General features: G+C 44.3%; 1 protein-coding gene across 1 annotated transcript; it reads right to left on the bottom strand.

The window, feature by feature from the left end:
• Positions 1 to 10,829: 10,829 nt before the first annotated feature.
• LOC310797260 (protein shisa-like-2A) lies at positions 10,830 to 12,829 on the bottom strand (the record flags this gene model as incomplete). The annotated part of the gene is made up of 3 exons (XM_083659619.1): positions 10,830 to 10,999; positions 11,263 to 11,399; positions 12,648 to 12,829. 3 exons carry the CDS (start codon positions 12,827 to 12,829, stop codon positions 10,830 to 10,832), a joined length of 489 nt encoding a protein of 162 aa, XP_083515745.1.
• Between the last annotated feature and the right edge of the window lie 14,612 nt (positions 12,830 to 27,441).

Raw genomic sequence — 27,441 nt, 5'->3', positions numbered from 1 at the left:
TGGCCTGGATGTAGTTATCCTCGATGAAGCCGTCGTCGTCGTCTTCCACCACGCCCGGCGTCCCTCCGCCTGCGCCCGCTCTCCCCAGGTTGTTCTGGGGGAAGGAGACGTCCTGGCCGTACTGGCTGAGCCCGTCGGCCTCCAGCAGCAGGGAGTGTCGGTAGCTGGCCAGGAAGCGGTGGAAGAGGCGCCCCTTGACGGCCGCCACGATGAGGAGCGAGACGGTGAGGGCCACGGCCAGGCCCACACCCAAGATGTAGGACGTCCCCGCCGTGTTCTGGTTCCCCTCTGGATCAGACGCAGCTGGGAATGACATTTGAATTGAAAGTTGGGAATGAACGAGATTCAAAAAGCGAGTAAGACAAATTGCACAGTGTATGCCATTCACTATTGTGTTGTATTCAGAGGTGTGACCAAGTCAAGTTTTTGCTTGAGGCCCCGAGTCAGTCTCACAGCTAGAGGCACAGGTCTCAAGTCAAGTCCCAACTGTAAATGTAGATCACCAAGTCAAGTCAGAACAAATCAATAGTCCAGTATCAATTTAATATCTAGGACTTTTCAATACAATATAGTGTAGAGTAAAAACTTTGGTAAGTGCATTATTGGTTTGACTTCTATAATCAATTTCAACTTCTCAATAATCATTCCAATACAAATTCAGAAAACAGAATTTAAATTAAATCGTCTGCTGGAACAGATCTCATCACTTTCAATAGTCATTTACACAAACAGATCTTTTGTCAAAGTACAAGTCAGTCAAGTCTCCAGCAATAACAATTGTAACTAGAGTCTGACTCGAGTCCAAGTCATGTGACTCCCCCACCTCTGGTTGTATTAGGCCATGTCTACATTTGGCCATTTTGTATGGATTCACACTGTCTTTGCACCTATTATCCACACTGCCCCTATTGTTCTGGGCCCAGTTGCACAAAGCACCTTAGGTTAAGATTTCCCTCAGGGTCAGAGTTAAAGTGCCCATAAAATAGAATCGGCTGCACAAAACACCCTTAAATCTTGTGCTTATGTTTTCCTTAAAATGTTGAACCTTATGGAGAAGATTTAAGGGTGTTTTTTGCAGCCGATTCTATTTGATGGACACCTTAACTCTGACCCTAAAGGAAATCTTAACCTAAGGTGCTTTGTGCAACTGGGCCCTGAGCATCAAGCCGTTTGTAAAGGTAGGCTTCGTTCTCTGTCTATCTCCGTCTTCATCACCAACATGCTGCTGGACTGCTCTCTCTCTCTCCCCCTCCCTCCTGCTCCTAAAGCAGGAGCGAGGGGGAGAGTTATTATTATTATTATTATTATTATTATTATTATTACGTGTTATTCCACGTTGCCGCTGTGAAATAACACAAATGATCACACTAAACACCCAGCTTGCTGTCATGCCAACGCATGCAGTGTAGGTGAATGGCCATTATAGCTGTTTTTCAGGGGAGCTGTTTGGACGGAGAGAGAAGGCGAGTGTAGACAGAAAGGTTAATTAACATTATTCTGCTCTGTTCATGCAAAACGGCCTAGTGAGGATGTGGTTTAGATCACACATTAGATGACAGCAAGGCCAACATCAAGCCATTCTAAATGATTCCTATAAATGGATTGTTATGAGGTTCAAAGTACCACAAAGGGACCTGGCTGTAAATAGTTAGCTACCTGTAGCTACTTTGCAGAGTTACTCACATTTACCATGCGTTTTGGTACGGTTCCCGTCGGATATGTTATGGGGATAATCTTCTTCCACCAGCAGATGTCTCTGAGAGCCTCTGGGTCTCAGGACAGATACGGGAGCAGGAAGAGCTTCTGTGAGGAACGCTTCACAAAGACAAAACACCAGCAGCACGCTGAAGCCCAAGTGCCCCATCTCTCTCTCCTGTAGGCCTAAAACAAGACAAAGTGAGGATTGCCCAGAGTTTTATGCGTTTAATAGGTAACTGATGAGACATCTGTGGGTGAAACTATTCACATTTGATGGCCAATTAACATATCTCCTGTGGCATTGCGGATATATTAACAAACTTATTTATTTATCTTGAATTAGAAAAAATATCAATTCAAATCGCATGATTCAAATCGCACTAAGTGACAAAATAGTCCTCTTTTGGGTAGAACAGCTACAGTATCACATGATGTTCAGAAGCAGCTACAGTATCACATGATGTTCAGAAGCAGACTTCCCACATCTTGAGCAATGTTCATGTTGATAGTCCTGACTGCTTACTAATTAACTTTGAGATAGCATTCAGGCTTAATTCAGTGCCAAGTTTGAATTGTGAGCACAGATATCTAATTATACTTGTGCTTACATCTGGAATGGATGGATATTTGTGTCTTTCATTCCAATGAGGAAAAATACACAGGTAACACGGGTGAAAGTGCCACGTCTTGTGATGCAGGCCAGCACACGGCATCGGCATCTCGAGGTCAAGCACTGGTCATAAGACCACAACAGACTCAGTGACACCGCTATCTCACTTACATTATTCAAACACTTAGAGTAACTTCATACTGTCATCTTACATGATCTACTCCAACACAGCCCACACCTGGAATGACTTACCTGTCCGATACAGCTTGTAGACAAGGGTATGTCTCCTAATCCTGGGTTTCAACAGTTGTTTTTGTCTTCTTCCTCTTCAGCTCCTTCACAAAACACAGACTTGCTGGGCAAAGGTTGAAGGATATGCCATAATTCCAGCCTACCTGCCCCATGCCCTTAAGAAAGACACGTTAATGAGTAACCTTGCCAGGTTTGTCATTCATACTTATTCCTCATTCATTCCTTTAAAACTCACTTATTCAATTTGAATGCAAAACGCAAGAAATAAGGGTATTTCATTTTATTTTTTTTCTCAGCCAGAGAGCAGCTGATCTCAAAAATACCTGAGTGAATTGACATGCCACTAAATGGCCACAAGGTGTGTCTCTCAAAAACAGGTCAATATCCACTCATCCACTGTCAATTAACACAATTAAAAGTTCACTGATGGGGAAACGAAGAGGCTTGGGTTTGTTTCTTATGACTGCGTGTTGCATCAGTGCAGAGAGACCAGTTAGGGGCACTGTAATCACACCAGCCATAGGCTGCTGCTGCTGCGTTGCACCTCCTACAGTAAACATGGGGTCCTACACCCTGTGAAGCTGCCTTCCTTTTGCCTTCAAAGGGCTATAGAGGCATCATCAGGCCTTGTTGATATGTGTGTAACTTTCATTTGATCAACAATTCCATTCTTTCATGAAGCTTGGCAGCTCGTGGACCTTTTTATCACGAGCTGCCTATAAAGCAAATAAGGAAGAGGACACACGCGAGCCACCTCCCACTAAATGATCTGTTGTAATGAGAGGCAGGAGTGGGAGGAAGGCTCCGTGTCTTCTCTCAGTCGTCTTCATTATGAATGCAGATCCAACAGCCATCTTTCTTGGCCCCATGGGGTGGATTAATGCGTCTTAGAGGTGTCTGAAAAAAATTCTAACTCTTATTATTATTAGTACGTTATTATTACTCATTTTACATGCGGCACTTGACTTGCCAAGAACAAAGCCACGCTTAGAAAAGGGCTCCGCTGGAATCCAGTCTAATCATCATAACTGAGGTATATAATCATTATAACTGAGGTATATCATCATTATAACTGAGGTATATAAACATAACTGAGGTATATAATCATAACTGAGGTATATAATCATTATAACTGAGGTATATAATCATTATAACTGAGGTATATAATAATAACTGAGGTATATAAACATACCTGAGGTATATAATCATAACAGGTATATAATCATTATAACTGAGGTATATAATCATAACTGAGGTATATAATCATAACAGGTATATAATCATTATAACTGAGGTATATAATCATAACTGAGGTATATAATCATAACTGAAGTATATAATCATAACTGAGGTATATAAACATAATAACTGAGGTATATAATCATCATAACTGAGGTATATAATCATCATAACTGAGGTATGTAATCATTATAACTGAAGTATATAATCATAACTGAGGTATATAAACATACCTGAGGTATATAATCATTATAACTGAGGTATATAATCATTATAACTGAGGTATATAATAATAACTGAGGTATATAAACATACCTGAGGTATATAATCATAACAGGTATATAATCATTATAACTGAGGTATATAATCATAACTGAGGTATATAATCATAACAGGTATATAATCATTATAACTGAGGTATATAATCATAACTGAGGTATATAATCATAACTGAAGTATATAATCATAACTGAGGTATATAAACATAATAACTGAGGTATATAATCATCATAACTGAGGTATATAATCATCATAACTGAGGTATATAATCATTATAACTGAGGTATATAATCATCATAACTGAGGTATATAATCATAATCAACACCCCCATTCTATTTTTTACCTTCCAATGATGGTGATACAGTAATTCAGTGGTTCTCAAAGTTGGGTCCGGGGACCCCCAAGGGGGTTCCGGGGGGTCAGCAGCAAGAAGGGGAATACTTTTCCCCCATCCATAAGTAAAGCAATGACAGAATGTATGAATGTTTCATACACTTTCTGTAATAAAACATCTAAAAGCAAAAACCTTGTCAATTGCGGGACCCTCGGACAAAATCTTATCAAATGGGGATCTGTGGTCTAATCTGTGTCAGTTTTAGGGGTCCTTGACATGAAGACATTTGAGAACCACTGCAGTAAGTAACCCACAAGCACATACACCGTATATGTGTGTGTACACACACACACACACACACACACACACACATGCACACACAAACAAACGCATCTTTGTTTCGTTCGACAAAAAAATAGGTGAATAGCGGAGACATCCTGTGTGACAAAGTCACTGTGCCCTCTCAACAAAATGGTTTTAAATCGATCCATTCACAGGCTGTGAACTAACAAGGACATTTGACCCAGGACTAAGACATACTAAATAAAAAAAATAGCAGACAAAATGAACACTATTCACAACCACTAAAGTGAGGCTATTTTCTCTTCCCTCACATCATGGTCTCCAGCTTTGAATTTCAGCTCTTTTTATCTTCAATGAATGAATGAATGTTTCCTCATGGAGGTCATTGCTTGTTGATCAGCTCCCTTCAATATTCAGTTTAATTGAGTTGCTCGCTCGCACTGAATTTAATCAGATGTATGGAAAACAGCACTGGAGGCATCTTCATAGTTATGGATGGATGTGGAATCATTGGTTTACTGAAATGTATGAAGACTCTTCTTTTAAAACATTTAAATCAATGGTTTATCTAAGCCAGAGGACAGCACTGGCCCACCGTCATTGTGGGCAGAATTAATACGACCACCAGGGGCAAAAAAACATGGCTTGAATACATTAATACCTTTCCTTTTCTCGTTGTACTCAGTTGTTAGAGTGGGAGCCCAGCAGAATGTGAAATGTAATTCTCAAGGGTAGAATCATAGGATTAAACATGTTACTGATGAATATGTTAAAACTGCCAAGGGATCGGTATTAAATCCGTCATCTTCATCCCAAGAACAAAAAGGTCAGGCCACACGAGGCAGATTGTCTCCTGCTTGAATGTTTCCTCGAGTCAACCACATTTCCACTGTGATCCTTCGTCCTACCACACAGACTGCCCTTTGGCAGACAACATGTTTTGGCTGGCTGACCGGGCCGATGGCTCTCTACAGAGGAAGGTTAAGACCTCCAAGCCCATGGGACATCTGAACTGGCATGAAAGACAAGTGTCTGAGTTCAAGTCTCTGTGACCTGTGTAATCCTTTGCTCTTAAACTGCCATAGCTGCACTATGGCAGAGAGAGAAAGAGTGCGGGTGAGATTTGCAAGAGAGAGAGTGGGTGAGAGAGAGAATGTGTGAGAGGAAGAGAAAGGGTTTGGGAGAGCGAGAGAGTATGGTATGTAATGTAATGTAAGGTTTCACGTTGTATGGTCACGTCACTGTATCTGTATTGTGCCAGAGGTCTTGTTGTCAGAGAGGCTCCTGGATGTCTCCGAGATGTCTATAGTTCAATGTCAGCACATTCTGTACGTCCTTGGAACATACATAGCCTAAGGACTGGTTCATTCTCAGCCTCTTTGAAGAAGTGTACATCGCCTCCTGCTGTGTGCATCTCTTCCTCTCATGAGACTCCTTTTATGTAACAAATACACAGTATATTTAAGTAAAAGATGAACCTCTGTCTAGAACATTTCTTGAACACAGAAGAGTGTGTGTGAGAGAGAGACCTCTTTGCGTCTCTCACATACGTTACACCAACGCTTGAGTTTCCAACATTATGTTTGTTTGTGTTTTATGCTGTTTGTGACCCTGCTGGAGTGGTTGGTCTAAAGGTTATGAAGATAGTCCAATTAACGGGGAGAAAATACATCAGATCAGCTTGGCAGTCATGTAGCTCATTAAAAAGGTTATTTGAAAAAGACGTGGGCGCTAAGAGACCCAAGTTCTTCCTGGGAAAAAGATATTTCAATTCAATTCAAAATACATGACTAGTCCCTCGAGAGGCAATTTAAGGCAGGTATGTTGCATGAGCATGAGGCCAAACTCACAGTCATGAATTCCAACCATAGGGAAATGATAGAATCCTGTTTAAATATTACTTTTGTGACTTGTCTTGTTTACCTCTTTCATTCTGTGAAACATGCATTGTACTGTATATGTATTTACAGTATGTATTTTAAAGTATTAATTCTATAAGAGAGACTCATTGTATTTTATTTACAAATACTTAAAACAGAATATAACATATCTGTGGTACATTTGTGTTGAGAAAAAATAATATTTTGAATGATGGACAAAATGAGGTCCGTTTGCAAATGACCATTACACACATAACAGGTAACCTTTATCACAAGAAGACACTACATTTTGCACCACAATATAAATACTTAAGCGTCCTTTATGAGTTACAAAAAAGAAGGCCACTTAAATGACTGGAGATTTGAGAAGCAGCTGACCATCCATTCCTTCCAGTCTTATTGTGGGCACTGCATGGGCAGAGCTATAAATGCAGCTTCTGTCTTATGCTCATTGTTATGCCTTACCTTTTTCTTAATCAACAGTAAAAATGCAATACAATCAAAACTCTTAATAAGGCAAAGGCTAAAATATTGGCACTTTGGAGAGTGCAACATATCACAATTTAGTGACTTGCATTGTGTAATATTGTAAATGGTCTATTCAAGATGGCACACACGCTCAGCTGCCTCGGTGTGTTGCTGCGCTCTTTTTTATTTGTTTCTTGTCTTTAATTGTGTTTTTTGTGACTCTACTCTCTTTAGAGTGAAAAATGAATAAAAAGCTTGCACACTGCAAGGGCTCTTAGTTTGTGTTTTTTATTTCAAACACCCAACAAAAAAGTGACGTTTCGAGCAAAGCTCTTCATCAGACTGGCAAAGGACTGTGAGACGCCATCTTAAATACATACAGGTCAGGTCACATGATACAATTAATTCCAATGCAATCAAGCAAGATGGGTTACAGCTGTGGTTACATGGTCAGGTGAATACAATAAAGTATTGGTTGGAAACAATATGTATCGTCTACTCTCTTTAGATCCTTTATATGGTATTTGTTTATCTCTCGTATATTTGTTATTACAGTATCAATGTTACATGAGCACCAACACCACACCAAGACAAATTCCTAGTATGTGAAAACATACCTTGGCAAATAAAGGAATTCTGATTGTAAATGCTATGCTATTTGTTTGGATGTAAAATAACGAGTTTGAGTATCAATCAGCAGACATGTTTGCTTCACAAAGTCCATCCATTCTGCAGCTGCTTATCCAGGTCAGGGTCGTGGTGCCTTTACAAATATTTCCTCATCAACATTTACTAAATGATAGATGATGACACACGTCCTTTGAAATCATGTACAGGTATTGAAGAAATGTCATTAGTCTTGCCTCAGGTAGCCTTGAAAAACATAATGTCCAGACTCACCAAATGCAAGCACAAATCAAACCAAAATTGAACATAGTGGCTGTCCAGGGCATTTTGACTGGGGTGGACCAGGTGGGGCACAGACTCAAGCTTTAGGAAGGATGTGGTTTTTCCCTCGCCCAAATTTAGCCTAAATTGGATGGATGTGGATGTTATTTCCTTCCAACTAGAATGACATGGTTGGTAGCAATGGATGCCTTAGGTCTTCTAGTTTCATATGATATCAGTATCTTCACTCTAACTTTCAAGCTACAGCCTCTGAAAGACAGTAATGTCGGGCTACAGATGCCAGCATCCACAGGATTTTGGGGTGGCCAATTAGATTTCAGTGCCACCCCTGGCCCTGGGCACTCTCTAGAAATGCCCCTGTCTGGGTCCGAGTACAAACAACCTATGCGTTTCAGCAAGTCACCTTCTTCGAAAAGAAACATTCTGAGTGCTCTCTTCTTTTCTACAGCCTTGAAAAACACTCATCTTCATACTCAGATGCAGTTTGTATAGCCATTTCCACTACTCAAAGTGCTTCACATACTGTATCTCGGGGGGGCGGTTCGGGGCATGGCTTTCATACACTTTCTGTATAAAACATCTAAAAGCAAAAAGGACAAAAAGGTCCAGGATCAGACACTGAGGGCCGTGACAAAGAGGTGGAATTTGACACCCGAATGAGGATGGCCTGTTTAAACTCTGATCAAACCTATTCTCACCTATAGTCCAGTGACCCTGCACCTACACAGCCATGCGCACTACCAGTCAAAGGTTTGGACACACCTGTACACACCTGTTTTCCCCGTCAAATCATGAGGCAAATTCAGGTCACTGAGGCAGGCAGTCAGTCTTTGGCAGTGCGATGCAGTGTTTCCCTAACCTGACGCTGCCAGACGGGGGCGGTATTGTGTTCATACCGCCCCCGTCTGGCAGCGTCAGGTTAGTGTTTCCCATACAGAGGCACAAAAAGTTGCTCTGTACAGGCTCTGTGTTTGTTCATTCTTTTAAGGCCATTTGGATCTAAATGCTTCTGCTTAAATGCTTGACATTTGTGTTAGATGTAAATAGTGAAGTTGATGCCTATGTCTGAATTTCTTTCTAAAGCCTTTGCCTTTCCCTCAAGGAAATCATAAATCATCTAAAATATCAGATAGTTTTGATTTCTTTAACACTACTATCTCACTACTATAATAAGGTGGAGGGGTTCCGCGGCTCCGTGGTCCACAAGTGCTCAACTGCTCATGCTCTGAACGGCATGCGAAGCGCGGCGCTAGAAATGACTGAGCGCACAATATTTCTAGTTATTCGAAAATGTGAAAAATAGTAAAAATAAAAAAAAATGTGTGCGTCCAAACTTTTTATTGGTAGTGTGCCTATAGTCTGCAACATCACATAAAATAACTTGACCTCATCGACAGCAGCAATGGAATAGCCCACTTCAACCCCTCTGGCTTGAAGTGGGCTGCTCAGCAGTTGATACACCAAATTGCATGTATATCAGCAAAACATAGCTATGCAATATGATTGTATAATCTATCTCCATACAGAGATAGATTTCCACCCCAACTGATGTCCTTTATTGTTAGTCAGAGCCACTGACTTCTCTCAACACAGATCCCGCACTCTCCGAGGAAAATGGTAGCAGATGTGGCTGCAAACCCACAGCACCTTTAGCCTCCACAGGGTGCAGCCAGGCTCCACAGGGTGCAGCCAGGGTCCACAGGGTGCAGCCAGGCTCCACAGGGTGCAGCCAGGGTCTCCACAGCCTGTAAGCTCAGTGTATCTAGGCCTCCTCCTTTCATGCCTCATCTTCCAAGGACTCACGGAGCTCTTCATAGTCTGCTTTAGGTAGAGAAAGCATCCATTCATTCACTCTGGAGTGCTGCTGCTATATGGCTGCTAAGGACGGAAAAAGAGACACAATTGTGTGCTTGATAACTGGGGTTAAGAGCTTCACACATCTTCTCATCAACAGGTATGTCCTTTTGTCCTTCACTCATTACCAGCGGTGCTCTCTATATTGTAATTGTAATGCAACCTTTCTCAGCGGGTTTGGGTTTGGTGGCTCAGTGGTTAGCACTGTTGCCTCACAGCAAGAAGGTCCGCGGCTCAAACCCCGGTCTGTCCCAGGTCCTTTCTGTGTGGAGTTTGCATGTTCTCTCCGTGTTTGTTTGTGTAGGTTTCCTCCCACCACCAATGCTCCTGTCAGTGCCCCTGAACGTGGCACTGGCAAAAGAACTGGAGTTGGTCCCTGCACTGCACTGCGGCTGCCCACTGCTCCTCCTCGTTCTAGGAAGGTTCCTAGTCAAGGCCGGATCTACCATTATGGGCAACCTGGGCAGGTGCCCGGGGCCCCACAGCATGAAGAGCTCATGTCGGGCTCCACAGAACTATGACACAAAGCTAAGACCAATCAGAATGAAATAAAAATTGTTTCCAAGAAGATTAAGTCTCATGATTGATTGTTATTGGGTGGCTCCGGGCAAGTGGTGACTGGTGAACCATTCATCTTTCCATAGACATTTCATAAACTGCTTATAAAAATAAAATAGTTTTACTTGGTCAAACAAAACGATTCAGTTACTGTATATTTAGAATCAGGAGAGACCATATACTGTAATAAAAGAAGAAGAAAAAAAACATTCTTTAATACTTAATTTGGCCTTGTTCGTAGTAGAGGATTCGATGGGTGAAATACAGAAGATGAATGTCCCCATGGGGACAATAAAGGATAACTTAACTTCTCATGTCCTCACCCACCGCTGCACACTACGTGTTGCTTACTATTCCTCCCACAGTGTTGTAGCTGTCCCCCTCGCAGTGCAGCACCTCTGGACTCGTGGCCCCATGTTAAAGTGAGAGCCTCCCTGGGCGGGCCTACGAGGGACTCTCCACCTTCACGTTGGTGACAGGTGTACCCATGAAACACCTCTGGAACAGCCGCTCAGGGGCCGGTGGCTGGCTGTCGCAGTCCAGCTTCCTGCTTGTGAAGTGTTTCCTGAAGCCCTGTGGACCCGTATGGCTGGGCCCCTCGCTGGGATCTGGTGCTGGACAGTGTACACACACACACACACACACACACACACACACACACACACACACACACACACACACACACACACACACACACACACACACACACACACGCCCACAAGCAAACTTTTAAGGTGATTGACAGATTTATAGAGAGCCAAAGTCATGCCCAATTCCGGAGTTATGCATAAATCATTTTACCTGGTCAAACCAAGCGATTCAGCTATATTTAGAATGGGGAGACATTTCACTCCGACCAAAACCTTAAAAAACCGACCTGGCGCTCTGAGTGGTAGGCCGTTGTCAAGACGACTGGGCTTAGTGGCGATGAAGAGGTAGCAGAGGACACACACAGTGATGAGGAAGGCCAGGAGGACCACCGCTGCAATGGACAGACCCACCAGAGCGCCGATACTGAGGGGAGGAGAGGAAGCAATAAGATGATGTGCAAGAGATGGGAAGAGAATATTGGGAGGGAGGGAGGGAGGTGGGGGGTGTGGGGGTGGTGGGGGGGTGAAGCTTAAAATGTCTCAAATTGCAGTGCACCAATCACAAATGAGAAACATGGTCTGTGATGATGCCTCTCTGCCTGCCACTTTTCAACATATAACACATTTGGCTGGACAGTCAAACAACTTTAAAGGCATTTCTTTAGGCTAGCCTGGCCACAAGGCCATACAATTAGATTTTTTAAACATCTGACCCTTTCAAAGAACATCACAAACGGTCAATTTTGCTGCAACTCAACAGCGCTGCTTAAAGGAACACTCCGCCCATTTTCAACCAGCTTTGTATCATTAGAACATCAGTAGTATATCAGAAAACTGTAAACTGTTTTGAAGTCTGTCATTTAATTTGACAGTTATTGAGTGTTAAAGTGTGGACCAGTGACATCACTGGTCCACACTAACTCAAATTAATAACTCATTAACTCAAATCAACTCTCAATAACTGTCAAACTATTCATCATTCATCTAGTCTATAAGCTTTGCTTATATAGATTGATAAACTTTGCAATATCTGTTTACAATCCAGTGTGGTTTACACGTATACTGTACATACAATTCTTTTTTTTCTTATATATTTATAACTGTCACTCTACATCACACTTATTGTATAAATGTAAGTAGCGGTTAACTTGCTTTATTTGGATCGCTGTTCTTGTTTGTTTGCCATTGACTCTGAAGTCATAGATGAGACAGAAAATGTTCTGTCAGCTGACCCACTGGGGATCTGACAAGTGGGTGTTTCGGTTTTAAATACTGTAGCCTAGCTGCTGCTGCCTAAACTGCTGTATTTGTAGTGATGATGATGATGATGATGATGATAATAATAATAATAATAATAACAATAATAATAATAATACTAATAATAATAACAATAACAATAACAATAACAATAACAAATTAATAAAATCATAATCATAATCATAATCACAATAATAATAACAATAACAATAACAACAATCATGATCATAATCATAATCATAATAATACTACAACAAATAGCACCTAATTTAGTCTGTTGTTTCTGTTATCCAATTCCAATTCGTCCACTAATTGGTTTACATACAGCCGAGGAATACAAATAAATTATAGCCACAATAAACGGCAAACGGCAGTTTAAAACTCTCCCAAATGAAGTGTCAGGAGCACGCCTTACGTCAGCCACCACATATATCCATATTCATAGGGATAGAAGCTGTCGGGATCATCGCAGCAGTATTTGAAGTCGTTAAATCCGCAGCAGAAGACCGCGGCGTCGTTTCCAGGTTTGGGGCAGGAGAAGCTGTCCACAAACACGCTCTCTGCGCTGTAGTAACTGCTGCATGATGAACCACTCATGCTGCTCCCAGTACCGACTCCCGCGGAAAACAAAACTAATATTCAGAGAAATTATCCCTCAAACGTGGACCAAAGCCAAGAGTCTCCCAGGTAGCATCAGTTTGAGAAGTGCATTCCATAGATACATCTACTGTATGAATGCATTCTGCAATGAGACAAGGATGTGGTGTCTCTCTTCAGCTCAGCGAAGAAGCAGCGAACCACCAGGTCGAAAACTTTTACCAATGAAAAAATCTCTCCCTCTCTCCCTCTCTCTCTCTCTCTCTCTCTCTCTCTCTCTCTCTCTCCCTCCCTCTCTCTGTGTGTGTGTGTGTATGTGTGTGTGTGTGTGTGTATGTGTGTGTGTGTGTGTGTGTGTGTGTGTGTGTGTGTGTGTGTGTGTGTGTGTGTGTGTGTGTGGGTGGGTGTGTAGGCTATATATATATATATATATATATATATATATATATATATATATATATATATATATATATATATATATATATATATATATATATATATATATGTGTCAGGATCGGTGTTAGACATGTGGATCTATTCGCGGGTAGTTGATGAAGCTGGGGTGTTGTGGAACTTGATGGCTGGGGCTGCACTGTTCGAGGTTTTGGGAACGGTTGCAACTCCCCTACTCTTGGAGAGTGTCTTGGCCCTCAACGACCCGCGAATAGATCCACATGTCTAACACCGATCCTGACAATATATGTATATATATATATATATACATATAGCCTACACTATATATAGCCTATATATGTATATCCATCCATCCATCCATCCATCCATCTATCTATCTATCTATCTATCTATCTATCTATCTATCTATCTATCTATCTATCTATCTATCTATCTATCTATCTCTCTCTCTCTCTCTCTCTCTCTCTCTCTATCTCTATCTCTATCTATCTATCTATCTATCTATCTATCTAACTATCTATCTATCTATCCATCTATCTATCTATCTATCTATCTATCTATCCATCTATCTATCTATTGATCTATGTGTGTGTGTGTGTGTGTGTGTGTGTGTGTGTGTGTGTGTGTGTGTGTGTGTGTGTGTGTACGTACGTGTGTGTGTGTGTACGTACGTACACACACACACACACACACACACACACACACACACGCACACAATGCACTGTTTTGCAAATCCCAGGAGATAGTGTCCTTCAAGAAAAAACAATTTGTCTGTTTTGTTTATATTCCTCTCACATAAGCTGCTGTAGTTTAGATGGGAACAGGCAGAAAACACTCTCCAGGTGGAAGTATAATCACATTCTGTGATTTTAAGAACCGTTCATCTGAGTGTAGCCTATAGCTAATCTGACAAGAATGAATGCCTGCTCCAGTCATAATCACATTACTCTTGAAATCAGCAAGGAGTAGGCTAGGTGAATTCTAGATGACTTGATTTGAGTAATAAGGCCAATAGGGTCCTCGGGTATCTATCTTGTTGGGAAATTGTTTAAATTGCTACATGACCTGTGCAGTAAAAGGCCAGTCTATGGGAGAATTGATTCAATTGTTGGGTCTAAAATATAAATATATATTTAAGCAATATCACACGAGAGGGAGTGCTGTTGTTGGCTAATATCGGCACTGCTGTGATTCGGTCATAGGCACGAGGCCGCAGGCCGAGTGCCGAGGATAATCACAGCAGTTCCGATATTAGACAACAACAGCACAACCTCGAGTGTGATATTGCTTTTATACAACAGTTCTATTAAACAAAGCTGATTAAAAAAATTACAAAAAGCTGAGAAATTATATGATTTCTCTATTTATTCCTCCGCCAAAAAAAATAGTCCCCTCAGCTTTCTGCTTTGCCGAAAATGTAGCCTAATCAGCCTAATTAACTGCAGGCTGTCTACTTTACTACTGTCTACTCTACAGCTGTGAAGCGTTTTGTTGATTAGAGCAGCTGTGAAGCGGAGTGATCTACACACAGTGAAGCGCCAGTGCGTTATCGTGAAATATCGGCACTGGTAGGATCCCTCTTGTCCAATCAAATTGCTCGGCTGGATCTACCTGTTGTATAAAGTTATATAGATAACTCTTGTTGTGATTTGGCACTCTATAAATAGAAGTAAAAAAAGGAGCAGGCCAGCACTCTAAATGTCCTTTCAATGTTTAATAGGCATCTGGGACAAACAACAGAACAACAGATGCGTTTCAGCACGAAGCTTTCTTCAGCGTTCACAACACGGAAGAACTGAACTGGTGGGAATAGCGTGATCCTCCCATGTGCTACGTCCTGCCGCTGAAGCTCCCCGCTGTGGCGTTCTCATACGCTCGTTATTAAATGATAGACGCTGTCACACGTGCTTGGGTCTTGACTGACTGATTGATTTATTAAGATGGCTTCCACATGTGCCTATCACGACTACACGCACATGCGCAGATGTGCCATTCAGGACGTCCTGATATCACCGTGTTGGTATCGTTGCATTTTTCCCTAGTGTGGGCCGGGATATCCACGCCCCAAACTCATTTGATTGGTCGCCGCAACTGCTTCTTTCTGAAAACATGCGGAAAGTTTTTTTTGTGTGTGTGGTTAAGATCAGGGTTAGGGTGTGAAAAAGTTGCAGCTCAGGGAGTGCTCGGTCCTGCTGTGGCTTAATGGGTAAGGTGCTTTCCTTCTAATCTGAGGACTGGGGTTCGATTCCCGCTCAAACCACACACATCTTTATAAAACATTAGGTTTAGGCAAGTACAACAATGTGGTTAGGGTTAGGGTTTGGTCAGAGACAGATCTCCCTATAAGCAAACTAAGCAGCTGCTTACGGCCCCGCAGCCGCCAGGGGGCCCCTGTGGGAAGAAGATGGCAGGGCGCCATCTGTGTTTGATAAAGCTCTCACATGCTCAGTTTTTAACCTAGAGCAGAACTCTCTGGCTAGGTGTCCAATCGCTCCGCATAACCAGCAGGCTGCCGGCCGTCCCCAGTACCGTTGCTCCGCGTACCTGGTCTGTCCCCCGGGACCCCTGCGACACCACCTCGCTATGTGCCCAGGTTCCCCGCATGTCCAACACAGTCTCTTTTGCGACTCCGGGTGGGGCCAATCGTGACACGGTAGACGGTGATGCTATTGACATTTGGTTGTTCTCCCGGAGCGGCGGGAGGGTGGACCATCTGGACTACTGGGCCCCCTGCGAACGCAAGTGTCCTCTTCCCCAAGTCTACTGTGCATTGGTTTAGCGTCAAATAATCTTCCCCCAAGATACAGGGCCCCGCCATATCCACTACCCACACTGGAAAGTTCACTGTCCATCCCCCCACAGTTATCATCACTGATCCCTTTCCCCTAATCGGCATCAACTCACCGGATACTGTCTTCAGATGCTGTGCCGCTGGCTGCTCTAGAAGCGCTCCCTCTGGCATCATGTTGGAGTTCACCAGCGTTGCCGTACACCCCGTGTCCACCAGGGCGAGACAGGACTTTCCTTGCAGGAAGACCGGAACAAGGCAGCCGTTTATCGTGCGCGGCCCATTCTGCCTGCTGACAGCGCCGGCGATGTCGTCTGCTTCGGGGGAAGGCGGAGCCCCACCTCCCCGTCGATGTCGATGGGCTCCCTCCCGTGGTGACGTGGCCATGGGGGATATGACATCGGAGACCCGTCTTGCCCCTTCTAGACGGGCCCCGTGCCGTTTCCCTGGTTCCACGTTCTCCGGCGGCACTCTGCTTCCCGATGTCCGGGGCGCCCACAGCCCCAACAGATCATGCTCCCGGACCCTCTGGGTCGGTTATTGCTTCGTGGGGTGGGCTGCAGGGTCGCGCTTTGGATCAGTTGTTCTTTTAACTGCCGCACCGATTCAGACAGCTCTCTCACCGTGCTGCTTTGCTCCGCCAACGCACTCTTCCACGCTGGCTCCTCCTGGAGCGTGCTCTCCGCTGCCATTCTCACCACGGGGCGGCCTCCATCGTGCCGCTGTTCACGCCCCAACCCTCCACTGTCTCTCTTTCCAGTGCCAACTCCAGCGCTTCCTCTAGTGTCTTTGGTCGTCCCAGCATTATTTGATTGCTTAGACTCCGCGGTACGATTGCCTGGATAAAGTAGTTTCTGGCCAACTCGTCCAGCGACTCTGGCGGCAGCTGGCTGTATGCGCGCCGGCTGAGAATCTCAATGTCTGTTGCCAGTGCCCGCAGTGACTCCCCCGGCCGTCTAAGCCTGTTACACAGTTCCGCAACCACGATGCCTTTCTCTTCGCATCGGCCGAAGCGCCTCCGTAGGGCCGCTACCACCACATCCAAGTTCTTTGTATCGGCCATTGCTGCCACGCACGTTATAGCATCGCCCTCGAGGGACATCACAAGATGGTTGGCTCTCTCCTCCCCCGACCAGCCATTTATGTCTGCCACCACGTTAAACATCGTGTAGTATGACTCCCACTCGCCTTTACCGTTGTATTTCGGGGGATTCACTTCCTTCTTGCTTCGGCGGGCGCCGTCCCGCGCCGACTCGGTTCCCGCCATAGCCCTGTCACTGGGCCGCGGGATAGCTTCCGTGGCTACAGCGGCTCCGCCGTCTGGCTCGAGCTTCACCCTCACCAACACCGGGCTTGCCACTGCTCGCTCCGCCTGGTTCTCCGCAGGAGCGGCTATGTCTGCCTGGCCGTGTTCCTCTCCGGCCGCCTGGCTGTCCGCCCGGGCTTTCTCCCTCCTCGCCTCTCGTTTGATTCCTCTCCGCTCCCTACTGCGAAGCTTATTTACCATCTTGGCCGACACGGAGGCAATATTCCCCGCTTAACTTCTGACACTATTGTAACGAATCAGGTATTCGTCCAAGGAACCGGAGACTTGAAGTTGGTACAGGGCTTTTATTCTTGGCTTCACACACAGCTCCTAGCGGTAGCTTCGCTGCTAGCTCTACACACGACCAGCTAGCTTGCTCACATATCCAGACTGACCCATGCCTCCAGACAGGAAGGCCACTTACACACCGTTCCCCCCAGGAACACGCCCACACACATCAGTTCCTAGCTAAACACGGAACACCACATTACATGTAAAACCCCGGATCGCTACAGTATGTTACATACAATTGGCTAAATTATTAGTTAATTCAGAGTTAGATGATATTGGAGCAGCCGGCCTTTTTCTTTTTCTTTTTTTTAGCCGGAAGTCGTGACACAACCACACAACCGGGTCAAATGGGCGTGGCTAGGTGAATAGGACCTATGTTGTTTTCTGATGACAGCACTCTCCCCCAGGTTCAGTGACTTCCATCAGCAAGGTCAGGCATGAGGGCCGGGCAGGCATGTCATTTGCATAATGAGCTCTGATTCCAGCGGATTCATGGAAGACTGGAAACACCATCTGAGATGTCAGGTGGTGTTTCATCTTTATCATAAAGCTGGAGGCCTAAAAGGGTCACTTAAAGTCTACCTCTATTCGTGATTAGCATTGACCTTGCTCTCTACATAAGTGGACAAAAACCATCGCCCCAGTTGAGCAACTTTGGACATAATTGTGACACCAGCTCCGCACCATGGGAGATCGGGCCTTCTGCTCTGCCGCTCCCCGTCTGTGGAACACTCTTCCCGACCACCTAAGAGCTCCACAGACGGTGGATGCTTTTAAAAAGGGACTGAAAACTTTCCTTTTTAATAAAGCCTTCTAGTTTTGTGCTTTCCTTAGTTTTAGGCTTTTTATGTGATTTTTTACGTTCTTTTTAATGTTCTTTTAATCTTTTTATTTCTTTTATCTTATTTATTTAGTTTTACTCTGTAGCACTTTGGGATTTTGTCCAAAATGAAAAGTGCAATTACAAATACAATTTATTATTATTATTATTATTATTTATGTGACGAAATAACACAAACATTGCTTACTGTTAGTTCTTCCTGGGTGACAAAAAAAATAAGGAAGAAATAAAGGACATTTAAATGCCTCTTGTATAGCCAGTCTGGTCAATAATATATCTGTGGGCAGAATTGTACAAAGAGTCTAACAGGAAACTCATGGTTTAATAGCTTAGCAGACAAAAGGCTTCAAGAGGCCAATTTCTTCCACAAACATCTAAAGGATAATATTGGACACACTGAAGGGTCACAGAAGACACATTTGACACAACTCTTTTAAGTTATCCTTTATTTATCCCCATGGGGAAATTCATCCTCTGCATTTGACCCATCCTCTACTAAGGAACCTTCCTAGATCGAGGAGCAGTGGGCAGCCGCAGTGCAGCACCCGTGGACCAACTCCAGTTCTTTTGCCAGTGCCTTGGTCAGGAGCACTGACAGGAGTATTAACTAGGGGTGTCACGATACACTCAGTTCACGATACGATACGTATCACGATACTGGGTTCACGATAACGATACGATACGATACGATTTTAACAATATTTTTTTAAACTTGAATAATGACAATATATGACTGGAAAAGTAGTATTTTATTTGAAATGCACAAATACAAAACATGCTGTTGTGGGAAATTGTTATTACAATAACAACTAGAAAAAACATGAGATTGGAGATAAGGCTTATCTTGAAATAGAATGAGTTACACCGTCACTTAGATTTACTTTGAACTAAAAGGTTTCTCAGCAGTATAAATTCTCATTATGCATCTTCAGTTTTTCTTCAAACTCAAACAACAAGACTTTTCTTAGTCTATTTTTTATGCATCTTCAGTTTTTCCTGTCAAGTAAACAGTTTTGCCAGAAACTCAATTGAATGGTTTCTCTCCTGTATAACTTCTCATGTGTCTCTTCAGACTTGTTCAACTGAACTACTTTCCACACATTGAACTTCAACAAACAAAGACGTTTCTTTGTCTACTTTTGAAAAAAAAAAAAAAAAAAAATGTTTTTTTTTTTTTTTTTTTTTTTTTCACGATATGAGATTTCATCTCAACGATACATATCGTGACGTTTTACTATCGCGAAATTTCGTGGGACGATATATTGTGACACCCCTAGTATTAACCCTAACATACATGTCTTTGATGGTGGGAGGAAACCGGAGCACCCGGAGAAAACCCACACGAACACAGGGAGAACATGCAAACTCCACACAGAAAGGACCTGGGACGGACCGGGGTTCGAACCCGGGACCTTCTTGCTTTCTAAAATAAGGAAGGAAGGAAGTGGTGTCTTTCCCAACAAAAGAATGCCACTAAAGGCTGAGGCCACTCAGCAGGCCGGCAGAGAGAAAGAGAAATTCAATTCAATTCAATTTATCGTTGTATTGAATTTCTCTCTCTGGCTGTGTGTAGATTCCATGGAGGCAGCGTAGTGTGAATAACCTTGTGTCCATAAACAAAATCAATAGACTACTGCTAGTGACTTAGCGGTGTTAGCTTTGGATCTTCTTTATGGACACAAAGATGTTTACACACCAAGGTCATGGAGGCAGCATAGTGTGATTGCTTTGGCGCAGAAGTGGAGAAGGAAGAGAGGAGAACGTGAAAGTGGAGGAAAAGGAGGATCAGGCTTTCAATCACTGTCATGAAAGCCAAAGACAAAAATGTTGAACTCTCTGACAGAGAGAAATATTGTAATTGATAAAGGAGTGAGGATAATACAGTAGATGCTTTGAATTCCTTAGTTTGAGCTATGCAGTGTTCCAAGCAGACTGGATGGCATGCAGCAGATGATAGAACGCTCGTCCATAAGAGACTTGAGACTTGACTTGGACTCTAGCTCAAAGACTTTGAGACTTGACTTGGACTTGCAAGACATGACTTGAGCATCGTGAGCATCTCTGCAACATAGTGACGTGGTTCCAATAATGAAACTAAGTGATTGCTGTGTCCAGTCCTGAACTATCTAGGAAACAATATTGCCTGATGCTACCCTGGTATCCAGCCCCATATGAATCACAGTTGGCACAACCCATTAGCTGTCAGTTCTTGTCAATTTAAGTTCTTTGGTTAAGTTGTACTGCTTTGCTACTGCAATTGGTCAAAGAGTTCAATGACTGACAACAGACAGCAACAAATCAGTTGGGGCTGATAAATACATCACAGAATCAGTGGTGGATAGGCTTGCATCCAGACAGACCCTATGAAGGATTTAATGGGTCTTTCGTTTTCCATCAACCAATTATATGGGCATGGAGGTGGCGTGATTCAACTGACTTTTAAGTGTGGGCTCATTTCCCTTGGCATTTTCTCCTCCTTTGAGCATGAGCTTTTTATTCAGCAGCAAAGCCCCTCTAGGCATGTAAACCTGGCAGTGATTTTTTAATAGATGAATTCTCTGATCTCAACTCTTTGATCTTGCCTGTATATCAGGGTGGGGATTTCATCGTTTTAGGGGCAAGGCCATTTGGCCTTCGGCATTGCATAATTTTTTAGGGCACAAGGCCACATGCCAGGGCACAAAGGCCATTGCTCAATTGACATCGTGAAGAGCGATTTTTCTTATCCTTTGCATAGGGCAGGCTACATTAAACTAAGACCACTGACACTTGTAAAGCAACTGACAGTAGCAGGCTGGTAGCAGGGCACTGCCAAGGTGGCCTTAGGGATCTCAGGGCATCACAGCCAGAGGGAGGGGCAACGGAGGCCTCTGTGTAATTCCCACCCTGCTGTATACAATATGGGTTCTCACCCTGTTGCCTAGCCTCAACTTGAGACTCAGGTCACTCAGGTCACTCAGGTGAACAGGTATAGCCTCGCGTCGAGGCTATACCTGTTGCCATAATTGATTGTTGTCTCATGGTGTTACTCCAGCTGAGCTCACTATCACGTTTCTGTGTCTGATCATAATGATCTAAAAGAGAGAGAGGCCAAACCTAAAGTCTTGGCTTTGCTAAAAGCCAGTCGCAAATAGAAGACAAGTCAATTACAAATTAACATTCATATTTTTTTATTTTATTATTATAATTATTCTTTGGCCAGTTTGCCTTTATTTAATAGGATAGCACGTGCCAGACAGCGACAGGAAAGCAGGGAGGGAGAGAGGGGGAGGACACGCAGCAAATGACCACAGGCCAGACCCGAACCCGGGGTCGACTGCACGAAGGACGAAGCCCCAACGGCACGCGCTCCACCAGGTGAGCCGCCGGGACACCCCAACATTGCACACAGCACATGCATACTTATCATGTGGAGCTATAAAGTGGGGTTCAGGAGCAGGACCACACCTCCATCCCCCTCTCTCTCTCCACTCCTCTCTTCTACAGGGCCCCCTGAGGGTCTGCTGCCATAGCCGGGAGCAAGGACAAATCCATCACAAAAACCTTCCCCACGCCGCAGATGATTCGCCTGGCTCCATCTCTCCATGCTCTTCATCATTCATATCTGTTAAACATCCTCATTTGCATTCAGTTGCTGGTGTGGTCCCTGGTGTGGTCCCTGGCTTATTGTGAAATTGAACTTGGGGATGTGAGATCATTTCACTCACTTTATTACCAAGAATTGCTGTGTGTTGCTCTAATCCAATGTGGCCGACTCTGCTCTCAGAATCTTAATGCTGTGGCGGTTCCTCAGAGACATGTTGGGAGGTCAGTCTCATTTTAGATACAAGGTATAGAACAAATTAGGCTCTAGATCTTGGATAATCTCTCGGGCCGGATCCTTCTGTCTGTCATAGCCAACTCAACCAACGCCAACTCTGACCAATTTTGAGCCCATTTATTTTCAAATTATCTCCCATATGAAAACCACTTCATAACACTACATCACTACAACTAAACCCCTAGAGGCTCCTGATGCAACTGGCACTTCAACTTGATTGTAAATAACATTTCATCTAGGTCTCTTGGTGGCATTGTTTGTAAGCATAATGTCCTGTTTCGTTGCTATGCAGACGACACCCAGCTCTATGTACCCCTAAAGACAGGTCAGCCCAGCTGCTTGAATAACCTCATAGATGGCCTCTCAGATATTAAACGCATTGATTAGTTGACATTATTATTATTAGACATTCCCATAACGTTAATGCACCAAAATAAATAATAAAATAAAAATAAAGATTGTTCACAAGTCCCAAATCTCAAGTCCAAATCAAGTCTCAAGTCTTTGAGGACAAGTCCCAAGTCAATTCTCAAGTCACTGTGTGTGCGCAACTTAAAGTAGGTGCCTGTTCACACCATAGCAACGCTCAACCTAAACTCAACCTACACTGAACCCACAAGTTTCATTTAGGCGTCCTTGTTAACAGGCGAGGCCGTTCACACCAGCCGCACGCGTGTCACGCTCAAGGCATGTTGAAGACACGTCAAGGCGTGCTCAAGCGATCGTTCAGGATCCAGTCCTATTTTCCAGGCGTGACACGTGAAGCGTGAAACTGCCAGGCATGAATTCAATGGAAGTTGTGAGCGGGGGTAGGGGCCTGTGGAGCAGCTTTGAGCGAGGCGCTGAGGAAAAGAGAGGGCTTCTGGTGTGACCGGTTAAGCGTGAGCTCAGGTTCAGCATGCCTCAAGCTTCAGCTCTGCTTATGTTAAGCACCTGGTGTGAACAAAGGCTAAGTGTGACTCAAGTCCAAGTCTCCAATTCCAAATCCGCATCTCTGCTATGGTGTGGCAGACAGCAGCCACATGACTCCTTGTGCTCAGTTTAGCATGCAAAGCATCACATTTGCCCTGAGATGATATGTGGTGGCGTATTGTTGCACAGCTCATGACTTGTGGCTGTTGGAAATGTCTGACTGCTGGTCTAAATGAATGAGGAAAACACACCAGGCCTGACTGCTCGCTCTAATCCCAGATTATCTCTGCCAGTCCAATCCAGAAACAGGGAAAAATTGGCAGAAGAAAGGGGATTATTCGACAGTGGCGGGGGATTGTGGAGGGGCGTGGCAGAGCGAACTCGTTCATAAACACCACACAGACACAAACACACATGCACACGCACGTGCACAGACAAAACACATGCATACAAGCATAATGTATGCACGCTCAGACATTCCCTGCATGTTTGACCACCCTGCAGGCCTGCACAGTCCAGAGTGAGGTCCTCCTCCTCTCATCTGTTCACTCATTCATGAAATGTGGACGTAAGAGGCAAACGATCAAAGCCAAGTGCCGACTCCACCCCCCAGTCCCACCCACACCCCACCTCTATCTGTCCCTCCAATCCATCTTCCCTCCCCCACCGGCCCACAGAGAAGCGCTGTAAACACTCTCCATCACTGCAGTACCAAATGACAGATAGTGCTGCCCAGTGCTCTGCATCCCCCCCACAGCACCACACACTGCAGCTCCATAGACACTCTTCAGGGTTTTCTCCCATGACAGAAGACTGATATCTTGCAGACAGTACCAGAACCTCCCTTCACAGGGACAGCTTTTATACCCTTCTAACCTCTAACTGCTATCCGCCTCTTCAATGAGACTGGAAGGCCCCAGAAATCAGGACATTGCCACTACCAGCCACGCACTCCCCCCGATGCCCCGGGCCCTGACTGAGCAATCCGGCTCTGCAATGACTGAAGAAGAGCAGTAGCTTGAAATGTCACATTCTGTGGGATGACTGTTAATGGACTTTTTCTTTGGTCATTTTTCATTTTTAGGCTGTCCATTAGGCTCTCCATTATTACAGTATGTTGTGGATAAGTGCACGGCAGCGCACACATTATGGCATGGGTTTCGTTGTCTTTGTCATGCCGGCTCTCCTGCACACAGCCAATGTTCTCCAAGCTGTAGGACTACTGTAGCTCAGAGGTACAGAGGCATACAATCATACCAATATATCAGATCTTGTATCTTTTATTGTACATTGGTTGGCATCGGCAGATCGGAGGTGGTGAGTGGGGGAGTGGCGATGGAGGAGATCTGTCAGGTATGAGGGGGCGAGATTATTGAGAGCTTTGAACGTATTGCAGTTTTTGGAGGACAGTGGAAGGGAGGCCGTAGAGAATGCTGCTGCAGTATAGTCTAGTCTGGAGGTGATGAAGGCATGGATGAGTGTCTCTGCGGCCGAGGAGGAGAGGGTGGGGCGGAGTCGTGCAATGTTGCGGAGCTGGAAGAAGGATGTTTTGGTGATGTTGTTGACGTGTGACTTGAAGGAGAGGGTTGGATGCATGATAATGCCGAGGTTTCTGACCATGGGGGGAGGGGTTGACTGTGTGTCCGTCGATGCAGAGTGAGAAGTTCTGGGAGGAGGGATTTAGACATGGAATAAAGCATGGATGGATAAGACTAACTAACTATGTGCTTTCCAGGTTGTGTAGAGAGAACAGTAGGGATGTCACAATATATCGTCCCATGATATATCCCGATATCAAAACGTGACAATATGTATCGTTGAGATGAAATCTCATATCGTGAGCAAAAGAAGGTGAACATGGTGGCACTGATCTGCATCTGATTGCATGCTCGCTCTCCTTTTCATTGTTTTGTTTGAACAGAGGAGGGACGTTACAGACACGGAGGATGAAAATGGTGAAATTACTCAAATTAGCGTGGAGGATGCCCCCTCAACTTACAAATCGATTGCAAAAAAATATTGTTAAAATATCGTATCGTTATCGTGAACCCAATATCGTGTATCGTATCGTATCGTGAACTGAGTGTATCGTGACAGCCCTAGAGAATAGACAACACAAACCGCATCCCTTTCCCCCCCATGTCATACTTCATTTTCCACATGGAGCGCGTCGAGCGGCACTACGATAAGGATGTTGAAAAGCTGTTTCACAATCTGCAGAGGGGGGGGGCGACCTCACCTGTGTTTCTCTCTCTCTCTCTCTCTCTCTCTCTCTCTCTCTCTCTCTCTCTCTTGTTTTTTTGTCCGTGACATTTTCTGCAATTCACAGAAATGACATTAATGATTATGTCCGGTGTGCTGTGGCCCACTCCGCGTGCAGAGGCTATAACCTCGGAGGCCACGTCTTTCGCCGTAGACAACAGCTCATCCCGGAGTCCAATCAGGGATTATACACTGCAGCCTCACAGCAGCTGTGACATGTGGGATTACAATTAGAGTCACATCATCCATCATGCCACAGCTTGTTATGGGAGCATAATAGGAAAGCCTCGTGTGGGGCGTGCAGGGCACGTGGTGCCTCGTTAATGGAAATTAAATAAGCCGTCTGCATTGTTCAAGTCTTCATTGCAATCAGGATGATGGAGGCGCTCTCTCTCTCTCTCTCTCTCTCTCTCTCTTTCTCCCTCTCTCTCTCTCTTTCCATTTACACTTGTGCGAGACATTTGTGCTTTCACTTCCTGGGAACATGTCATTATGTCCTCTCTACTTTCCTTTCTCTCTGCTTCTCTCTGTTGTCCATTACTATTGCGTTCTCTGCCTCCTGTGTTTAGCATGTATAATAGATGCACTATCATGCACAATAGGCTGTTTTCTATACGTGCTCTTTGTCTCTCCCTCCCTCTCTCTCTCTGGATTATTGAGTGGATCAGTCCCTCCACAGCTCAGGTTGTTTCCCCTTAAGGATGTGAAACGTGCCAGGATTTCTACTGTTAATGGTATGCAAGCCTCAAGTCCCGTTTTTCTGTTTTTCCACATTTGCATTTTGCAAGTGCTATAGTGCTACAGCCAGATACTTGTATCTGGATGGATGCATAATGCATCTGGTAATGGGAACACAGACAGACAGACAGACAGACAGACAGACAGACAGACACTTCACATTCTTATAGGATTGTGCTGTTGGTTTTGAGTGTTTAGGTGGCTGTGCATCCACACACACACACACACACACACACACACACACACACACACACACACACACACACACACACACACACACACACACACACACACACACACACACACACACACACACACACACACACACACACAAGTCCTGTTCCTTAATTGGACTGTGCACGTACATGCAACCCAGCTCATTAAGGGGCAATCAGTATTAAGCAGATTTGTGGGGGTCAACTCGGCGAGAGTTTAGAATTCAGAGAACAGGCTTTTTCCCCAGTGGAGAGAGAAAGAGAAAGCAATGACAAGGAGGTGGATAGGAATGTAATGTCGTAGAGAGTCAGGATTTGAGGGGTGGGTAGAGTGGCTGGGGGATGCGGGTGGGTTAGATTTAGGGGTAGGGTTAGGATAGTTTAGGGTATTGTCCTAGAGAGAGAGAGAGAGAGAGAGAGAGAGAGAGAGAGAGAGAGAGAGAGAGAGAGAGAGAGAGAGAGAGAGAGAGAGAGAGTGGCGTCAGCGGAGGACCAAAATGCGTGACTCATTAGCCAATGAACAGCCAGGAAGGGGTGTTCTTGAGGTAGGCAATTTCCTTTCGTTCTTCAATTTCAGCACATCCTTTCACAGTAATCTCCAGGAGAGTGTCACAGCAAATTTGATTCATTATAGTTCCTCCCATTTACACAGACAGGCCACAAAATGGCTCTGTTTTGGTGGGAAGTGATTTCTCTGATACAAATGTAAACCAATGGATTTGCAAATGGAGTGTTAGAGGAATAAAGCTAATGAATGAAGACATGGTGGGCTGATAATGACTGACCTTTATCCCAATGGTCAATAATGTGACCACAGTCCATGTTGTGAATAATGGATTCCAACTGATGCACATTATTTTACTGTGTCCTTAGAACTCCAAGAGATCCATTAAGTGGAAGTATCATCCCTGTGCTAAATAGACCTAGAACTGTTTTCTTGTCATCTGTTTGTGCATCCATAACCATTCCTTCCTTTGGTGTGTGTGTGTGTGTGTGTGTGTGTGTGTGTGTGTGTGTGTGCGTGC

This window comes from Poromitra crassiceps, assembly GCF_964638095.1.
Source record: "Poromitra crassiceps genome assembly, chromosome: 23".
Classification (NCBI taxonomy): Eukaryota; Metazoa; Chordata; class Actinopteri; order Beryciformes; family Melamphaidae; genus Poromitra; species Poromitra crassiceps.
Note: the sequence above shows the minus strand (reverse complement) of the source record. Positions and strands in the feature narration are given on the sequence as shown.